At 62.4% G+C, this 16,159-nt stretch overlaps 5 protein-coding genes across 5 annotated transcripts; 3 read left to right on the top strand and 2 right to left on the bottom strand.

Annotated features, from left to right (window-relative positions):
- Positions 1–643: 643 nt before the first annotated feature.
- On the bottom strand, positions 644–1,273 carry PAN0_011c4395 (rab-type small GTP-binding protein; the record flags this gene model as incomplete). Its single annotated transcript, XM_014800365.1, has 1 exon — positions 644–1,273. The coding sequence occupies one exon, from the start codon at positions 1,271–1,273 to the stop codon at positions 644–646; it is 630 nt and encodes a 209-aa protein (XP_014655851.1).
- A 757-nt stretch (positions 1,274–2,030) lies between these two features.
- PAN0_011d4394 (DEHA2G14410p) lies at positions 2,031–4,829 on the top strand (the record flags this gene model as incomplete). The annotated part of the gene is made up of 1 exon (XM_014800364.1): positions 2,031–4,829. The coding sequence occupies one exon, from the start codon at positions 2,031–2,033 to the stop codon at positions 4,827–4,829; it is 2,799 nt and encodes a 932-aa protein (XP_014655850.1).
- Positions 4,830–4,947: 118 nt separating this feature from the next.
- Positions 4,948–6,126, bottom strand: PAN0_011c4393 (ATP11-domain-containing protein; the record flags this gene model as incomplete). The annotated part of the gene is made up of 1 exon (XM_014800363.1): positions 4,948–6,126. The coding sequence occupies one exon, from the start codon at positions 6,124–6,126 to the stop codon at positions 4,948–4,950; it is 1,179 nt and encodes a 392-aa protein (XP_014655849.1).
- Positions 6,127–6,853: 727 nt separating this feature from the next.
- On the top strand, positions 6,854–12,532 carry PAN0_011d4392 (ATP-dependent bile acid permease; the record flags this gene model as incomplete). The annotated part of the gene is made up of 1 exon (XM_014800362.1): positions 6,854–12,532. One exon carries the CDS (start codon positions 6,854–6,856, stop codon positions 12,530–12,532), a length of 5,679 nt encoding a protein of 1,892 aa, XP_014655848.1.
- Positions 12,533–14,165: 1,633 nt separating this feature from the next.
- On the top strand, positions 14,166–15,701 carry PAN0_011d4391 (aspartic peptidase A1; the record flags this gene model as incomplete). Its single annotated transcript, XM_014800361.1, has 1 exon — positions 14,166–15,701. One exon carries the CDS (start codon positions 14,166–14,168, stop codon positions 15,699–15,701), a length of 1,536 nt encoding a protein of 511 aa, XP_014655847.1.
- Positions 15,702–16,159: the final 458 nt, after the last annotated feature.

Here is a 16,159-nt window from a genome sequence, read left to right as displayed (position 1 = left end):
GCGTGCATTGGCCGCTGCAGGAATTCATCTCGACGTTCTCAGCTCGGATGATTCTGGCTAAGCGTCGCCTGCGTCGCTGCGTTCTGCTGGAAGCGCACCAACACCCGACAATGGCGGCACACGACAAGCTCGGCTGCCTTGGCGACGACGGCGCGTTGCCGATACAATCGCAAGTGTGAGAGAGTTTGAGGTGGCATTGTCGGGCGCGGGAAGCACGGAATGGCACGCGTGGCTTTCCGCTGCAGCCTCTCCCACCGCCTGGTCGCATTTCGGGCCGGCCGACTAGGTCGCAACCCTCTCACACGTCGGCTTGCTTCCGTGCCATGAGCGTTGGCGGTCGACTCGATCCTTGCTCTTCACACGCCCACTTCATTGCTCTGCATGCGCTCAAATCCACCGCAACGGATTTCCCGTCGATGAGGTGTCCAGTGCCCCACCAGCCTTTGCAAATACATGCACCCATGCCCCATCGAGCCACACCGGACCAAGTCAAAGCGAAGCGCGAGTTGCCGTATACATATACAAGTGAGAGAGGGTCGACAGCCTACCAGCTGTTGCCAAGCCGAGCTTAAAGCTTCGCAGACCGAGCATGCGAGCGGGCGATCGAGAGCGAGCGCAGAGCGCAGAGCGCAAAAGCTAGAGTCTAGTTGCAGCATCCGCCCGTGGCGCCGCTCTTGGGAGCCGAGTTGACGTTGACGTTGCCTGCCGCCGCCGCCGCAGGAGATGCCTGCGTGACCGCTGCCGTGTCGATGAGGCGCGTCTTGACCTCGCGCGCCAGGTTGAAGAACGCCTCCTCAACGTTGGCGTTCGACTTGGCCGACGTCTCGATGTAGGGGATCCCGAGCTCCTTGGCCAGCTCCTCGCCTTGCTCCATCGAAACCGCACGCTTCTCCTCCCAGTCCGACTTGTTGCCGATCAGGATCTTGGAGACGCCTTCGCTCGCGTGCTGCTCGATGTTGGCGTGCCACGTTCGCACATTTTCGAACGACTTTTGGTCCGTCACGTCGAACACGAGCAGGATGCCCATGGCGCCGCGGTAGTAAGCCGTGGTGATGGTGCGGAAGCGCTCCTGGCCCGCCGTGTCCCAGATCTGCAGCTTGATCCGCTTGCCGTCCAGCTCGATCGTGCGGATCTTGAAGTCGATCCCGATCGTAGTGATGAACGAAGGCGTCCACGCGTCGTCGCAGAATCGCAGCAGCAGACACGACTTGCCCACGCCCGAGTCGCCGATCAGCAGCAGCTTGATCAGGAAGTCATAGTGCGGATTCGGCATGGTGACAGAGTATGCGAGCGTACCCAGCTCAAAGAGTCACCGGTAGGCGGTAGGTGGGGTTAACACTCTTTCGGCGTCGTCCGTGAGCTACGCTACGAGTGTCGAAAGGATCACAGCAGCACGAGCAGTGGCCGAGGATGGCGAGGATGCCCGAATGGTGTGTATAGGCGCGGATGGTGGATGAGAGAGGCGACGCCGAGTGGGCACGACAACGATGCAATGTGATGGCAGTGGAGGTTGAGCAGCCACAGTTGGCTCCCTCTCGCCCTCTCCTTCGTATGAGCACGGAGGAATGCAGCCGGGCGATTCGCCTGCCTCGACTCGACTCGCCACTGGGCCGGGCCGTGGAGCATGCGCCTCACCTGACTCCGCACGCGAGCAGGTGCACAGCCAGCCAGCCAGCCCGCCGCGGTCTCTAAAATTGGTCGGAAATTCCAGCCCAAAGCAGTTGGCAGGCTCCACCCGTCGCGGCTCGGCGCAGATCGACGTTGCGCAGCGCAGCACACTCGCTCTTTTCGGCTTTGGTCGTTTGTCGTGCGAGAAGGTGCCGCCTCCACACCCGTCTTCGCACCAAGAAATTCTGAGCGCTCTTCTTCTTCTTTTTGGACCCTCGCGTTTTTTTCCTGCAGCAGGATTTCGCACCAACACTTTTTGCTGGTCCTCGTTCAACCACGGCCTTCTACTTCATCCCTTTCTCTCCTTTACATCCACCCTAGATCGCACTCGTCGACCCTGCAGGCGATCCTGACCACCGGCCATGGAGAGGGTGCAGTACCAGCTCGAGCGCTCCATCCCGCAGCTCCAGCTGCTCGATGAACACGCCGTCTTTACAAAGGAGCAGCTCCGCTCCATCACCACGCAACGACAGACTTTTGAGGCACGCCTCCTGCGCAGAGGACCCGAGAAGCTCGACTTTCTCCGCTATGCCGAGTTCGAACGCAACCTCGCCGACTTGATCAACGTCAAGGCCAACCGCATTGGCTTGCCTCGCTCCTTCCACCGCGACAATGCCGCCGCCCACACCGGCCACATCGTCGCCATCTACGAGCGCATGGTGCTCAAATTCAAGTACGACGTCGATGCGTGGCAGCAGTACATTGCGTTTGCAAAGAGCCGCAAGATGCGCGTCGTCACCGGTCGTGTCTATGCGCGCGCCTTGGCTCTGCATCCCAACAACGTGCCGCTCTGGCTCGCCGCCGCCGCACACGAACTCAACGACAATGCCTCCACCACCGCCGCTCGTTCCCTTCTGCAGCGCGCCCTGCGATTGAATCGTCTGCCCTGGAAGCGATCCGACGTTGGTGCTGCTTCGTCTGCAAATGGCAAACGCGCTGCCGCTGATTCCGCACCAGACTCGAGCAAGCGTGCGCGAACCGACAGCTCGTCGGCACAGAACGCCAACAGCGCCTCGGACTCGGGCCCGGCCGCGCTCAAAGTGTCGGACCGCGAAGCCGACCTGTTGCGTCTGTGGGTGGAGTACATCCGCATGGAGCTCGTCTTCATCGAGCGTCTCCGCCGCAGGTGGCTCGTGCTCGGTCTCGAATGGGAGTCCCAGAGCAGCCACGATGACGCCGCAGCCTCATCCTCCAACGACACCGCCGAAGCACAGCAGGCTGCACTCGACCTGGACACCGACATCGCCACTGCCAACACAGCCAGCCCCGGCGAGCTCGACGCCGACCAGGAACGCATACTGCTCAGCCAGGTCCCACAGAACGACGCCGACGCCCAAGCCGCTGCCGAGGACGCCGACGCGGCCACAGGCGCAAAGCCCAACACGTTCACACCTCGCAAGATGACCACCATCCCTCCTGCTCAGATCGGCATCCTGCGCGGCAGCATCCCGCTCTACCTCATTGGCAGTGCGCTCGAGTCGTTGGCGCCGCATCTGCACTTTGTCCTGCTCGTCGCGCTGCTCGACGTGCTCCAAACCTTCCCCTTTGCAGAGCCGCTCAGCCTCGACGCGCCCAAGAGCGGCGAGGCGCTGCGCAGGCGACTGCTCGACCAGGTCTACACACATCTTTCCGATCGCCAGCGATGGGGCTGGCACCACTTTGCACCCGCTGCGCTCGTGGCGGCCTTGCGCTCCTTCCGCCCCGACACGACGACCGGTGCAGACGCGGATGAGCGCACTGCGGCACACGTCGCCAACACCGAGGAGATGGAGTCGCATAGGCTGCTCACCTCGGCCAGCCACCTGCGCACCACCTTCTCCAACGAGACCGATGGCCTGCTCGAACTCGCATCGCAGCTGCGAAGCGGATCCGCCGCGGCGAGACGCGCACCAGTGTCTGCGTCGGTCTCGTCAAGCACACTGGCGGTACAGCTCGTGCTGCAGCTGCTGCAGTCGCTGCTGACGGTGACGGTGGGCAGCGGCACGAGGCCGTCGGCATCGTACGATGCGCTTGCTGCATCTGGCCTGCTCCCTGTTGCCGTCAGTGATGCCGTGAAGCAGATGCGATCGTGGTGCACCGAGGCACCCGTTGACATTTCCGCGCGCAAAGGCACCAGCGCCAAGGCGGAGTTCTACACCACCACGTCGCTGCTCGTCGAGATGCTAGCCGACTCGCAGCGTTCGGCGATCGACGAGCCGAACCTGGTGCAGTACCTCGACTCGGTGCAGACGCAGTTGATCGCCGAAGCGCGCGGTGCGGGTGCGGGTGTCGAGACTGCGCAGATGCGCGCGGTGAGCGTGCGCCGGCAGCTGGATACCGCGCTTGCGATCGAGTCGGACAAGGAGCGCAGCAAGAAGCTCGGCAAGCTGCAGACACAGATCAAGCAGGCTACGACGGGCGAGTTTGGCGCGAGTGACGAGCTGTGGAGTCTGCGCATCCTCGTTGCGACGCAACTTGCCAAGACGTCCGGTGCGGAGGTCGAGCAGAGCCGCAACATGATCGGTGCCGAGTGGCGACGTGGGCTGCAGGCGTGTGCTGGCGCCGACGGCTCGACGGGTGCGGCGGAATCGAGTCTGTGGGCGCGCTACCTCGAGTGGCTCTATCGCGGCGTTGCCGAAGCCCCACACAAAAGGAAGGCGGCTTTCAAGTACAGCTCCGAGCAGTTCCGATGGGCTGTTCGCGAGACCGCCTCCCTGCTCTCGCGAAGCAGCAGTGGATCGGTGGAGGCCCTGCAGCACTATCGCCAGGAGCTGCACGATCTGTGCGTTTCGCGCTACCTCAGCCTGAGTCGCGAGGTGGGCAAGGTGGACGAGACGCTTTCGTGGCTGTTGCAGTCGTCGTTTGCATCCCACCATGCGTGGATCAGCATTGCGTCGCAGCTGGGCGAGGACGGAGACGACAAGCTGGTTCGCAGGATCTTTGGTAAGCTACTCCAGACGCAGCCGGACCAGGTCGAGATCTGGACAGCCTACCTGCGCTATCTGGCGGTGGACGATATGACTGCGGCGTTGAAGACGCTGGAATCGTGCAAGACGACGGTGGGAAAGGCCGAGTACAAGCTCGTCGAGAGAGAGTGGCATTCCATCTGCCAGGATCTCGAAAAGACCGCCCAGAACGATGTCAATGGCGCTGCTGACACTGCCGAGTCCGACGAAGAGTAGTCTACTCACTTAGCAATACGAATTCAGACACCCGGCGCCAGCCTCCGAGTAGATTGATAGAAGGTGTTTTCGACGAGCGAGTGGATGAGGATAAAAATACAATTGGTGGTGATCTAGATTAGAGGCGGAAGGCGACGTTGACGAGCTGCTCTACGTCGAATTGTTCTGGGCGCTTGTGAAAGTCGTGGAGCAGCTGAGCGCATTCGGACTGGTCAGCCTGTTTATCTGAGCTTGTGGATGCCGAGGGGAGGTAGAAGCGCTGGAGGGTGAGGGCGAGCAGCTGAGCGTGCGCCTGGTCGATGCGACCGCCCTTGCCCGTCTTTTCGTTGAGACCGGTGACCTCGCCGCGCATGAGCACCACGCCGTTGCTCTCGCACAGATCCGTGTAAAAGGTGAGGATGAGCACAGGCTGGCTAAAGTCCTGTTTCAGCTTGTACTCTGCCAGCGGCGTAAAGAGCGTGGTTGCCGCCGGAGGCAGCGTGGGGTGCGCAGGGTTGGGAACCACGGCCCATTCGAGGAACTGCATCTCGAACGCCTCCTTGGATGCGCCGTTGAGGCTGTCCGACTCTTCGTCGATCACCTGACGCGGGAGTGGCAGGACAAACTGCGGATACTTGCGTGCGTTGGCGAGCATCTCGAGGTACTTTCCCGTGGGGATGACGGCGGAGAGCTTGTTTTTGATGGTGTGGTAGCCTGCCCAGAGCTTGGTGATGGTCTCTTGATCCTGCGTCTTGAGTTTCTCGACGTCGAGGATCTTGTTGAGCGACTTGATGGGGCCTTCCTGCGCGCCGGTGGGCGTGGAGTGCACCTGTCCCGAGGCGAGTTTCTTGGCCGCCTCGTCTTTGGAGCGCTGTCGCATGGCCTCGGCGAGCTGCTGGTCGCGCTTCTCCACTTCGGAGAGCGTCTTTGCTTCGGTCAAAGAGGAGCTGGCGGGCTTCGAGGGTTTGGCCGACTCTAGAGCGCGACGCTGCAACTCTTCTGGCGAGAGGCCCTCGTGCATGGCCTTGACCTTGATCTTGGCTTCATACTCGCGCAGCTTGCGTTCGCGCTTTTGGTAGACGGAAAGGCGGTGGTCAGGAAGAGGGGTCGATGTGGCGGCCTTCGCCTGGGCGTCCTCTGCGTTGCGCGAAGCGTCGTTGGGCTTGACGTGAGACCAGGAGAAGGGGAGTGGAGGCGAGACCTGGGCGAGGCAAGGCGATGCCTGGTGAAGAGGCCGAGCGTAGACGCGCGACAACGACGCTGCTGGCAGACGCTGAAGACGCTCCAGACGCAGAGCTGTGCTGAGCATCGGCCTCATCTTGACAGGTTGACTGATCGAATGAATAGGTGGTGCGGCATGATTCATCCTCATCGGATCGAGCCGACCATCCGGAATCTGCGAAAATGCGTTCGGGACTCGGCCAATAATTTCCGACAAAAAGAGCAGCATCGGCGAGAGGGCCGGCGACTTGGACAAAAAAGAGGCCAAAGAAAATTCATTTTATTTGTTATTATTGCTCGGAGGTGGGCATTCCGCTGCGTGCAGGCAGGTGGCGCGCGCACCATTTTCTTCGATTTTCTTCGCTAATCCGGCTGATTTCCGCGATCCCTGCAGCGCGAAAAGTTGGCGCCGGAGCAAATTCTGGCAGGGCAGGGCAGAGCCAGTGCAGAGCCCGTGCAGAGCAGAGGCAGAGCAGCGGACGTGACGGGCGCCGGTTGACAAAAGTGATGATGGGCGCTGTGACAGGTCTCGGAATTCATCAAAGTCGACGTCTCCACGCTTCCTCTTCTCGTCCTCACATCCTTCCCACCTTCATCCCCCCACCCTTCCTCTTTCTTCTTCCCCCAACGCGTTTCGGCTCTTCGTGTCCGCTTTCCACGCCCACCGGCACCCGCTTTAGATCCATCGTCGTTCGGGTTGTCGGTGCCAAGTCGCTCTTTCATAGGTTCCCCCTCAAGCTCGGATATCCATCTTGGTCACGACACGCAGCCTCTGCTCTGCCAACAGCGCTCAACGCGTGCACCTGCTGCACCACTTTGCAACGATGGCGCTGCCAACCTCTTGCGCGGGGCGCCCCGTCTGGAACGGCATCGACTGGGACGTCTGCTTTCATCAGCAAGTGCTCAACACCTTCATCCCACTGTCGCTCGTCCTCCTTTCGATTTTGGCTCTCGCTGTTCATCGCGTACGAAGGCGCCGCGCGCTCAAAGTCTCGGTGCAGCACGTCGCCGCCCTCGACCCAAGCGCATCCTCCTTCTCCGCCGTTCTCAACGCACAGGCCTCCTCCCTACCTTCCAACCGTACCTCTACCCCGCCGCAAAAGTCTTGGACGCAGCTGCCCCGTCGCCTCTTGAGCATCCTGCTCCCTTGGAACTCCTCTCGCATCCTCAGGAGCAGCAGCATCTCCTCGGCACACTCCCAACCGCGACCCATCTCCAAGTCGGACCCCGCCGCAGCCGCCTCCCAGGCTGCTCTCGAGGTATTCCACACCGAGAATGCCGTCATTCTCAACGAGGTCCATCTCACCCCACCAACCGCGCGCGATCCAGCCGTAGTCGACCACCTCCGCCACCTCGAGCTTCTCCGTCGCATCATCGACGTGTTCGGCGCCATCCTCCTCGCCGCCCTCCACGCCGGCGACTGGGCCACCGGCCGGCACTCTAGGAGCTACCAGATCTCCTGGGCCGCCATGTGGTTCTACCTCGCCTGCATCTCGGCCTACTCGCTCGCATCCAAGCACTCCTTCTTCTCCCACAAGGCCGCCCTCATGGCCGTGTACGTCGCCGTCTCCCTCTTCAACCTCCGCACCGCCCTGCTCAACTACAACGCAAACCCTCGCCTCCACTCCCGTGGCGCCCTCATCCTCACCGCCATCGAGCTCGGCGTCGGCATCCTCGTGCTCATCCCCACCCTCTTCTTCCCGCTCCAGTCCGTCCTGCCCAGGGACCTCCGCGCCATCTACACGACCATGTCGCCAGAGACCCAGCACGGCGTTCCCGGAACCGCATTCCCTTCGCCTCGTCTCGCTACTGCAGACGGACTCGCCCCTCCGCCTCAGCCAACACGCGCAGACGACGCCGCCAACCCGGACCTCATCCCGGCGCCAGAAGAGACCGCCTCCCTCATCTCCCGCGCCACCTTTGGATTCGTCACGCCGGCCATCGTCAAGCACTACAAGGTGCAGTTCTCCCTCGGCGCCATCCCAGACCTTCCCGTCGCAGACAAGGCCGCCGCCGTCGTCGCCTGCTTCCGTGCCTACACTTCCGCCCGCTCCGACACCGCCGCCGCCGCCGCGTCCGATTCGACTCCTCGCGAGTCCGGCCTCCACGCCGGCTTGGCCCCCTCCACCCGTCCGCTCTGGCGCAGACTGTTCGGCCACTTCAAGTGGTTCCTCGCTCTCCAATTCTTCTGGGCAACCCTCGAAGCCGGCCTCAACCTCGTGCCTCCCTTCTTCCTCCAGAAGATCCTCGGCTTCATCGCCGCCAGGGGCGAGCTGCGCCGCAACGGCAACATGGAAGATGCACAGCCGCTCCACCTCGGCATCCTCTACGCACTCGGAATGCTCGTCGGCCAGATCTTCTCCTCCATCTCGTCGTCGCGCGCCCTCTTCATCGGTAGACGCATCTGCATCCGTCTGCGTGCCATCCTCATCACCGAGATCGTCACCAAGACGCTCCGTCGCAAGGACATCGGCAGCACAGGTGACAAGGAAGTTGCCCAGGACAAAATCGCTGATCAAGACGATGCCGACTCGACGGAAGCTGCCAAGAAGAAAGCTGCCGATGACAAGGGAACCTCCACCGGCCGTGCAACCGACGGACAGGTCGTCAACCTCATCTCCGTCGACGTCTTCAAGGTGTCCGAAATCTGCGCCTACCTCCACTTCCTCGCCCCACGCGCTCCTCTCGTCATCGGCCTCTGCCTCATCTATCTCATCGCCCTGCTCGGCTGGTCGGCCGTGATTGGATTCATGGTCCTGCTCGCCTCCTTGCCCATCCAGACCCTCGTCTCGCGTTGGTTCGTCAAGCTCCAGAAGCGCCTGCTCGAAACCACCGACAAGCGTCTCAATCTCGCCACCGAGGTGCTCGGCTGCATCAAGACCGTCAAGTTCTTCGCCTGGGAGCGCTCCTTCAACGCACGCATGGACGAGGCTCGTCAGCGCGAGCTTCACGTCCTCGGCCTTCGCTACCTCGCCTGGCTCTGCAACACCTTCACCTACATGGGCACTCCCATGCTCGTCACCTGCGCCACCTTCGGCGCCCACACCAAGCTCTTCCACCAGCCTCTCACCGCCGAAAAGGCCTTTACAGCGCTGGCCCTCTTCAACACGCTGCGCAACCCGCTCGATGCGCTGCCGGACATGATCGTTCAGATCCTCAACTCGCTCGTCTCGGTGCGTCGTATCGACACCTACCTGCGCGAGGAGGAGACGCAAAAGTACCAGCAGCTCCTGCGCGACGAAGACTCGAGCGACTGGGGCGACACAAACGCAAACGGCCGTGACAGTTCGCCCACCGCGGGCTCTTCCGCTCACGGCTCCGAACAACGCATCGGCTTCGAAGATGCCAGCTTCACCTACGCAGACGACGACAGCGCTGTCGACGAGGGAGCCTTCTGCCTCCGCGACATCAACCTGCGCTTCCCCGTCGGAAAGCTCAGCATCGTCGCCGGCCCCGTCGGCTCGGGCAAGACCACGCTGCTCATGTCGCTGCTCGGTGAGACACGCCAGCTGGCTGGCCGCACCTTCATGCCCTGCCCAGTGGCGCGTGCGACGGCGCCCATCGACCCCACCACGGGCCTCAGCGAGTCCGTGGCGTACTGCAGTCAGAGCCCCTGGCTGCTCGGAACCACGCTCAAGGAAAACATCCTCTTCGGCTCGCCCTACAACGAGCGCCGCTACCGCGCCGTGATCAAGGCCTGCGCCCTCGAGCCCGATCTCAAGATCCTCGAGTACGGCGACGAGACCGAGGTCGGTGAGAAGGGTACCTCGCTCTCTGGTGGTCAGAAGGCGCGTATCGCGCTAGCTCGTGCCTTCTACTCGTCGGCCAAGCATGTGCTCATCGATGATGCTCTCTCCGCCGTCGACAGCCATACCGCCAAGCATCTGTACCGCCATGCGCTCAAGGGCGCGCTTGCCAAGGACCGCACCATCATTCTCGTGACGCACGCCATCAGCCTGTGTCTGCCGGGAGCCGCATTCGCGGTCGCCATGGACGACGGCAGCATCGTCGTCGCGGGCACCCCTGACGTCGTCAACGCCACCGGCGTCTTCTCCGAGGAGGGCGAAGCGCTGCAGTCGCGTCTCAAGGAGCTCTCGGCGAACGAGGGAGACCACGAGGAGATGACGATCGAGGAGCTCGCAGCCGGTGGCTCCGACGAGGCCGAGCGTCAAGAGATGGCCAAGAAGCTCGAGAAGAAGAAGGCGCACGCCAACGAAGAGACGTACAGCTCGGGCGCCGTCGGCACCAAGAACTACGGTCTCTACCTCGGGTCCGTGGCGACCAAGGCGCGCTATGCGGTGCTGCTGTGGGGCTCGCTCTTGATCTTCTTCCTGACGGTGCGTCTGCTGGACATCAGCTCGGGTGCATGGCTGATGCGATGGGCCGGCTCGCACGACTACCGTGAGGAAAAGACGGGCTTCAGCGTGGCAAGCGCCGCGACGCCTTCGGAGCAGAAGCCCTTGCTCACGTACAATCAAGTGCAGACGTTCATGACGACGCCGCTCATCGACACAATCTGGTCAAGTCGCCCCGACTGGCTCAACGGCGCACGCTTCAACGGCTTTCTCGGACAGATGCCCGACCTCTTCACCACAAAGCATGCTGACTTCGCGCACGCCGCCAACTTTTCGGGCTACACGGCGTCCGAGTCCTGGACTTCGACGGGCGGGCAGCACGTGTTCTCGATGCAGAAGCGAAGCAGCGGGCGTGGCGATGATGGTGCCAACGGCCGGGATCTGGACACGTACTACCTGAGCGTGTACCTGGCCATCTCGCTGGGCTTCATGACCATGGCGGTGCTCCGCGACGGCTACGAGTTCTTCATCTCGCTACGAGCGTCGAGGCGCATCTACCGCCGACTGACGGATGCCATCCTGAACGCACGACCGCAGTTCTTCGACCGCACGCCGGTGGGCCGCATCATGAACCGCCTGTCCAAGGATGTGGAGACGGTGGATCAGGAGATGGCGGTGTGCATGCTGTTCCTGCTCGAGTGCACGCTGACGGCGACGGCGATCCTGATCCTGATCTGCTGGGCGACGCCCATCTTCCTGGTGGTGGCGCTGATCGTGGTGTGCGTGTACTCTGTGATCGGAGCGCTGTACCTGGTCAGCTCGCGCGATCTGAAGCGCATCGAGTCGGTGGAGCGATCCCCGATCTACACGGTGGTGGGCGAGGTGCTCAACGGATGCGTTATCATCCGCGCCTACGGCGATGCTGGACGCTTCACGCGCCACTGCCTGCGACTGGTGGACAAGGCGAACCGGGCGTTCTTCTTCCTGTGGTACGAAAACAGGTGGCTGTCGGTGCGCGTCGACATTGCGGGCGCTTCGGTGGCGTTCCTGTCTGCGATCTTCCTGCTGCTGCGACCGGAGATCGAGGCGAGTCTGGCGGGCTTTGTGCTGGCGTACGCGATCACGTTTGTGGAGTCGGTGCTGTGGATTGTGCGCATGTACACGCAGACGGAGATCAACATGAACAGCGTGGAGCGCATCAGCGAGTATCTGGAGCTGGAGCCGGAGCGACAGACGGGCACGGAGCCGCCGGCGTACTGGCCGAGCAGCGAGGGCAAGATTGTCATCAAGAATCTGGCGGTGCGCTACACGCCCGAGTTCCCGCGCGTGCTGGACGGCATCGACCTGGAGTTCCAGCCGCGCGAGAAGGTGGGCATCGTGGGGCGCACGGGATCGGGCAAGTCGACGCTGGCGCTGTGCTTCTTCCGATTCTTGGAAGCGGAGCAGGGATCGATCGAGATCGACGGCATCGACATTGCGTCGATTCCGATCCGCACGCTGCGCGAGAGGCTCACGGTGATTCCGCAGGACGCGCAGCTGTTCAGCGGCACGGTGCGATCCAACCTGGATCCGTTTGGCGTGTACGAGGACGGCGAGCTGTGGACGGCGCTGGAGCGATGCCGTCTCGCATCGTTTGCCACGCCGGCGGCGTCGCGCGCGGTGAGCCGTGCGCCGAGTCGACCGGGGTCGCCTGGGCCCGAGGGCGAGGAGGAGGGCGCGGATGCGGAGATGTACGGGCGCACGAACATCATCACGTCGCTCGACGCGGTGGTGGAGCAGGGCGGACGCAACTTTAGTGCGGGGCAGAAGCAGCTGCTGGCGCTGGCGCGTGGCCTGCTCAAGCTGCGCGACAGCCGCATCCTCGTGCTGGACGAGAGCACGGCCAACTTGGACTCGGCGTCGGACGCGCAGATTCAAAAGACGATCCGACAGGAGATGGCGCCGCAAGCGACGATCATCACGATTGCGCACCGGATCAAGACGATTGCCGACTACGACAAGATTGTGGTGCTGGGCAAAGGCAAGGTGGTCGAGTGCGGATCGCCGCTGTCGCTCATGACGGACGAGTCTAGCGTGTTCCACTCGATGTGCGAGCAGAGCGGCGAGATGGGCGAGCTGCTGCGAATCGCGCGCGAGGCCGAGGCGCAGCGTTCTCCGTCGGCATCGACGAGCACGACGGCGGCCAACTCGGACCGAGGGTCCAAGTGAGTTAGAATGACTTAGCCGCCGCACGACGATGCCTTTGACCGGTCAGTTTTCACGTCTTTGGCGCAAGCTGTAAGGATCGGCCGATGGCATGAATTATACTAGAATTGCAAGCAGTACAGTTGACCTGGTTCGCAGAAGCGTGGGCATGGAAAAGGGAGAGGCCCAGAAAATTACGGCGGGAAGTGTTGGGGAATGCAAGGAGGTCGGCTGAGGGCGTAGCGATGGAAATCGGGCTCAGGCGCGAGGTTCCTGCAGTGGAAGCCGGCTCTGCAAGGGCAGCATCGCGTCGATGTTTTTGGGCAGGAGTTGAATCGGCCGCCCGCTTTTTGGTTTGAGTTGGAAGTGCGCGGTGGCGGAAGTAGCTGCAGACGAAGGAAAGAAGGCTTCTGCGTTGAATCGGTGTGGCAGGCTCAACGTTTGATGCAGGGCAGGAACTCAAGCTCTGACGTTGACAGCATGATGGATCGGCATGCCATCAGCCGAAGGAATCACAGCTCCAACGAAGCCAAAAGGTGAGAGAAGGTGAGGTGCAGATTTTCAGGCACCGCTGCATTGCAGCCGAGCAAGCCGCGCCGCGCCGCGCCGCGCTGCGCTGCTGAACCCCTGCGCTTAACTTAGCTCCTGCCGTTTTTGTTCAGGCGCAGGCGCGCACGCACGCACAATGCGATGGTCGACGAGCCTTCCCTTCCCCCCCACCTGCTCTTCAAAGAAATAGTTGGAGCTCAGCCGGATCGGCGACCCAAGTGAGACAATCACATCCCATTCATGAGTGTGGTTCGTGGGCTTCTGCACCGCACTGTGATGTGATGTACCGCGCAGTGACAGGCGACGGCGGATGCAAGCCGAAGCAAACGTGATGGATAGCGAGGGCGGCGTAAGTTGGCAATTTGAACCCTTTTCTCGAGCGCCCGTCGTCGATCGTCTCTCTCTCTTCCCTCTTTTGAATTGAAATTCCGTCCAGCCCAACAGTAATTTAGGCACAGGAGCAGCAGAGAGGAGGCGCGCTGTAGATCAACAAACAGCCCGCTTCCAGCCGGAGCGAGAGAGGGCGCGCGAAAGAGAGAGCCAGAGACAGCAAGGCGCCCCACCAGCCAAAAAGGCAGCCGGGCATTTCGGCTCACGCCAGCACGACGCTCAATTTACGGCCGTCGTCGATTGCCAAGCCTCTCGCTCTTGCTCTCGCTCTTGCTCTCGCCCTCGCTCTCGCTCATACCCGGCACCGCCTGCCGCCCACCACCACTGCTTCGGTTGGCTCACCCCCACCCGCCCTCGCTCGCTCCTCATTTGCGCCGCCATTCATACACGCGCTTCTCCTTTCGACGCTACCCCATCCCACGGTGGACCAGCCTGCCAGCGTTCTTTTAACCTTCTCCGCTCGGTCGCTCCTTTGCCTTTGCTCCGTCCATTCGCGCTCCGACCATCCTTCTCCCCCTACTCTCCCTCCTCCTCCTATCGCCGCTGTCTCTACAATACCACTCGACTCAGACGCGCTCTCCACCCAAAACACTCGTTGCTTCAATCCGCTACAGTATATACCCGCTAGGCGCCACCCCATCCTCCCCTTCTTTTTCTCTCATCCCACCAATCGCTCCGCCCTGCTCCATCTGCATCCTTCGCAACCTCCGCCTTTACAATGAAGTCCAACACGGCCTGGGCTGGCCTCGCCGCCACCGCCACCCTCACCGCGCTCGTCTCGGCAAAGCACGAGCTCGACGTCTCGCACGAGCCCATCACCTCGCTCTTCAAGGCCGACGGCACCCCTTCCCACCCGCACTTCCTCCAGTCGCGATGGGTCACCTCCGAGCTGCCCCTCGACTACCGCAAACGCGACCTCTCCGGTACCGGTTCCAAGCGCAGCTCAAAGACCTGCCGCGCCGACAAGTCCAAGCCACGCACCGACGACCGCAAGCACCACGGCCGCCACAGCGTCCTCCACACGCTCGACCACCTCGGCCACCAGGTCGCCAGCTGGATCGAGGGCGGCAAGTACCACGACCACTCGCTCGGCATCGTCATCAACAAGGCCACCGACAACTCGGCAGACAACGAGTGGCTCGTCAACGTCGGCTTTGGCTCGCCCGCCCAGACGCTCAAGATGGTCTTTGACTCGGGCAGCTCCGACACCTGGGTCTACTCGCCCCAGTGCTGCTACGCCAACAACCACACCTTCTTCGACCCCACCCAGTCCGACACCTTCCATAACCGCACCGTCGTCAACAACGTCGCCGTCCCCGCTCCCGATGGCACCCCGGGCCAGGCCTGGTCCTCCACCTACGGCTCCGGCTCCAGCGTCTCGGGCTACGTCGGCATCGACGACTTCACCTTTGGCCAGCAGAGGCTCACCGTCGACCAGCTGCCCCTCGCCCTCGTCACCTCCATCAAGGGCTCGCGCGCGGGCCGTGGCATGGAGGGCCTCGTCGGCCTTTCCGCAGGCTCCGGCTCCGAAACCCCGGGCGAGTGGACCACGCCCTTCGAGGCCATGTCGTCGCGCGGCCAGATCGACCAAACCTACCTCACCGCCACGCTTCGCAAGGCCAACCGCAACACGGGCAAGGGCGGCGGAGGCCGCTACACCTTTGGCGAGATCGACGACCGCCTGCTCGACGGCAACATCACCTGGACGCGCGCCCTCTCCCCCTACCTCTGGGCAGGTTACTTTGACCAGATGACCTTTGGCGACTCGCTCCTCGCCGCCGCACCGGGCACCCAGGAACGCCCGATCCGCTTCATGATCGACACCGGCTCCGCCGTCTTCTATCTGCCCCCACCCATCGTCAAGCAGATCAACAGCCAGATCGCCGGCTCGCTCGTCGCCAACTCGTCGAGCGGCCTCGCTTTCCCTTACCTCGTCCCCTGCGACACCGGCCTCAAGAGGCACGAGAGGACCGCCAACAACCCCAGCTTCAACCTCCAGATCGGCGGCACCAACTTCACCATCCCCAAGGAGGACTACGTCTTCTACGCCAACCAGCCCGTGCCCGCGGCGGCGGCGGGCGGCAAGACCGACATGTGCTACTCGGCCTTCCAGACCGGTCCCGCGCAGATCTCGATCATCGGCCTCAGCTTCATCAAGAACCACGTCGTCGTGCTCGACCAGGGCGGACGCAACCTCACCGTCTCCGCCAGGCGCATCGGTCTGGGCCAGCGCAAGGACGTGCGCTACGACTGAGCCAACCCACCCTCTTCGCTTTCGCATTCGCTTTCGCTTTCGTCTTCGCCTTTGTTTATCTTTTTTTCTCCAAAAAGTACCAAGGACTTGCTCGTTAGAACCGCTTAGATTTCGCGTCACCGGACCCATGGGCAGCATGAAATGTAGATCATCACGTGCTCCAAAGTCTTTGTTCTGTCGGCAACTGTGGGCGGTTCGGTGGGGACGAGGCTGAGTCGAGACGAGATGAAGTGGGATCGTGAGAAATGCAATACAGCGTCAAATTCACACGCGAAATCGAGGCTTGGGAAAGCGACCGCTTAATTCACACAGTCCCAAGTGTGAGTGGGATTTCGCAGCTGTTTCGCACCGCTCCGACAGTTTTCGGGCACTTTGATTTCGGGGCACTGCACCCTGGGCCACTTTGGCATTGGCCTCTCTCGGAAGCTCTCGCTCGCCCCACACCACCCTTCGATCTG

This window comes from Moesziomyces antarcticus (assembly GCF_000747765.1).
Source record: "Moesziomyces antarcticus DNA, scaffold: scaffold_v10011, strain JCM 10317, whole genome shotgun sequence".
Taxonomy (NCBI): Eukaryota; Fungi; Basidiomycota; class Ustilaginomycetes; order Ustilaginales; family Ustilaginaceae; genus Moesziomyces; species Moesziomyces antarcticus.
Note: the sequence above shows the minus strand (reverse complement) of the source record. Positions and strands in the feature narration are given on the sequence as shown.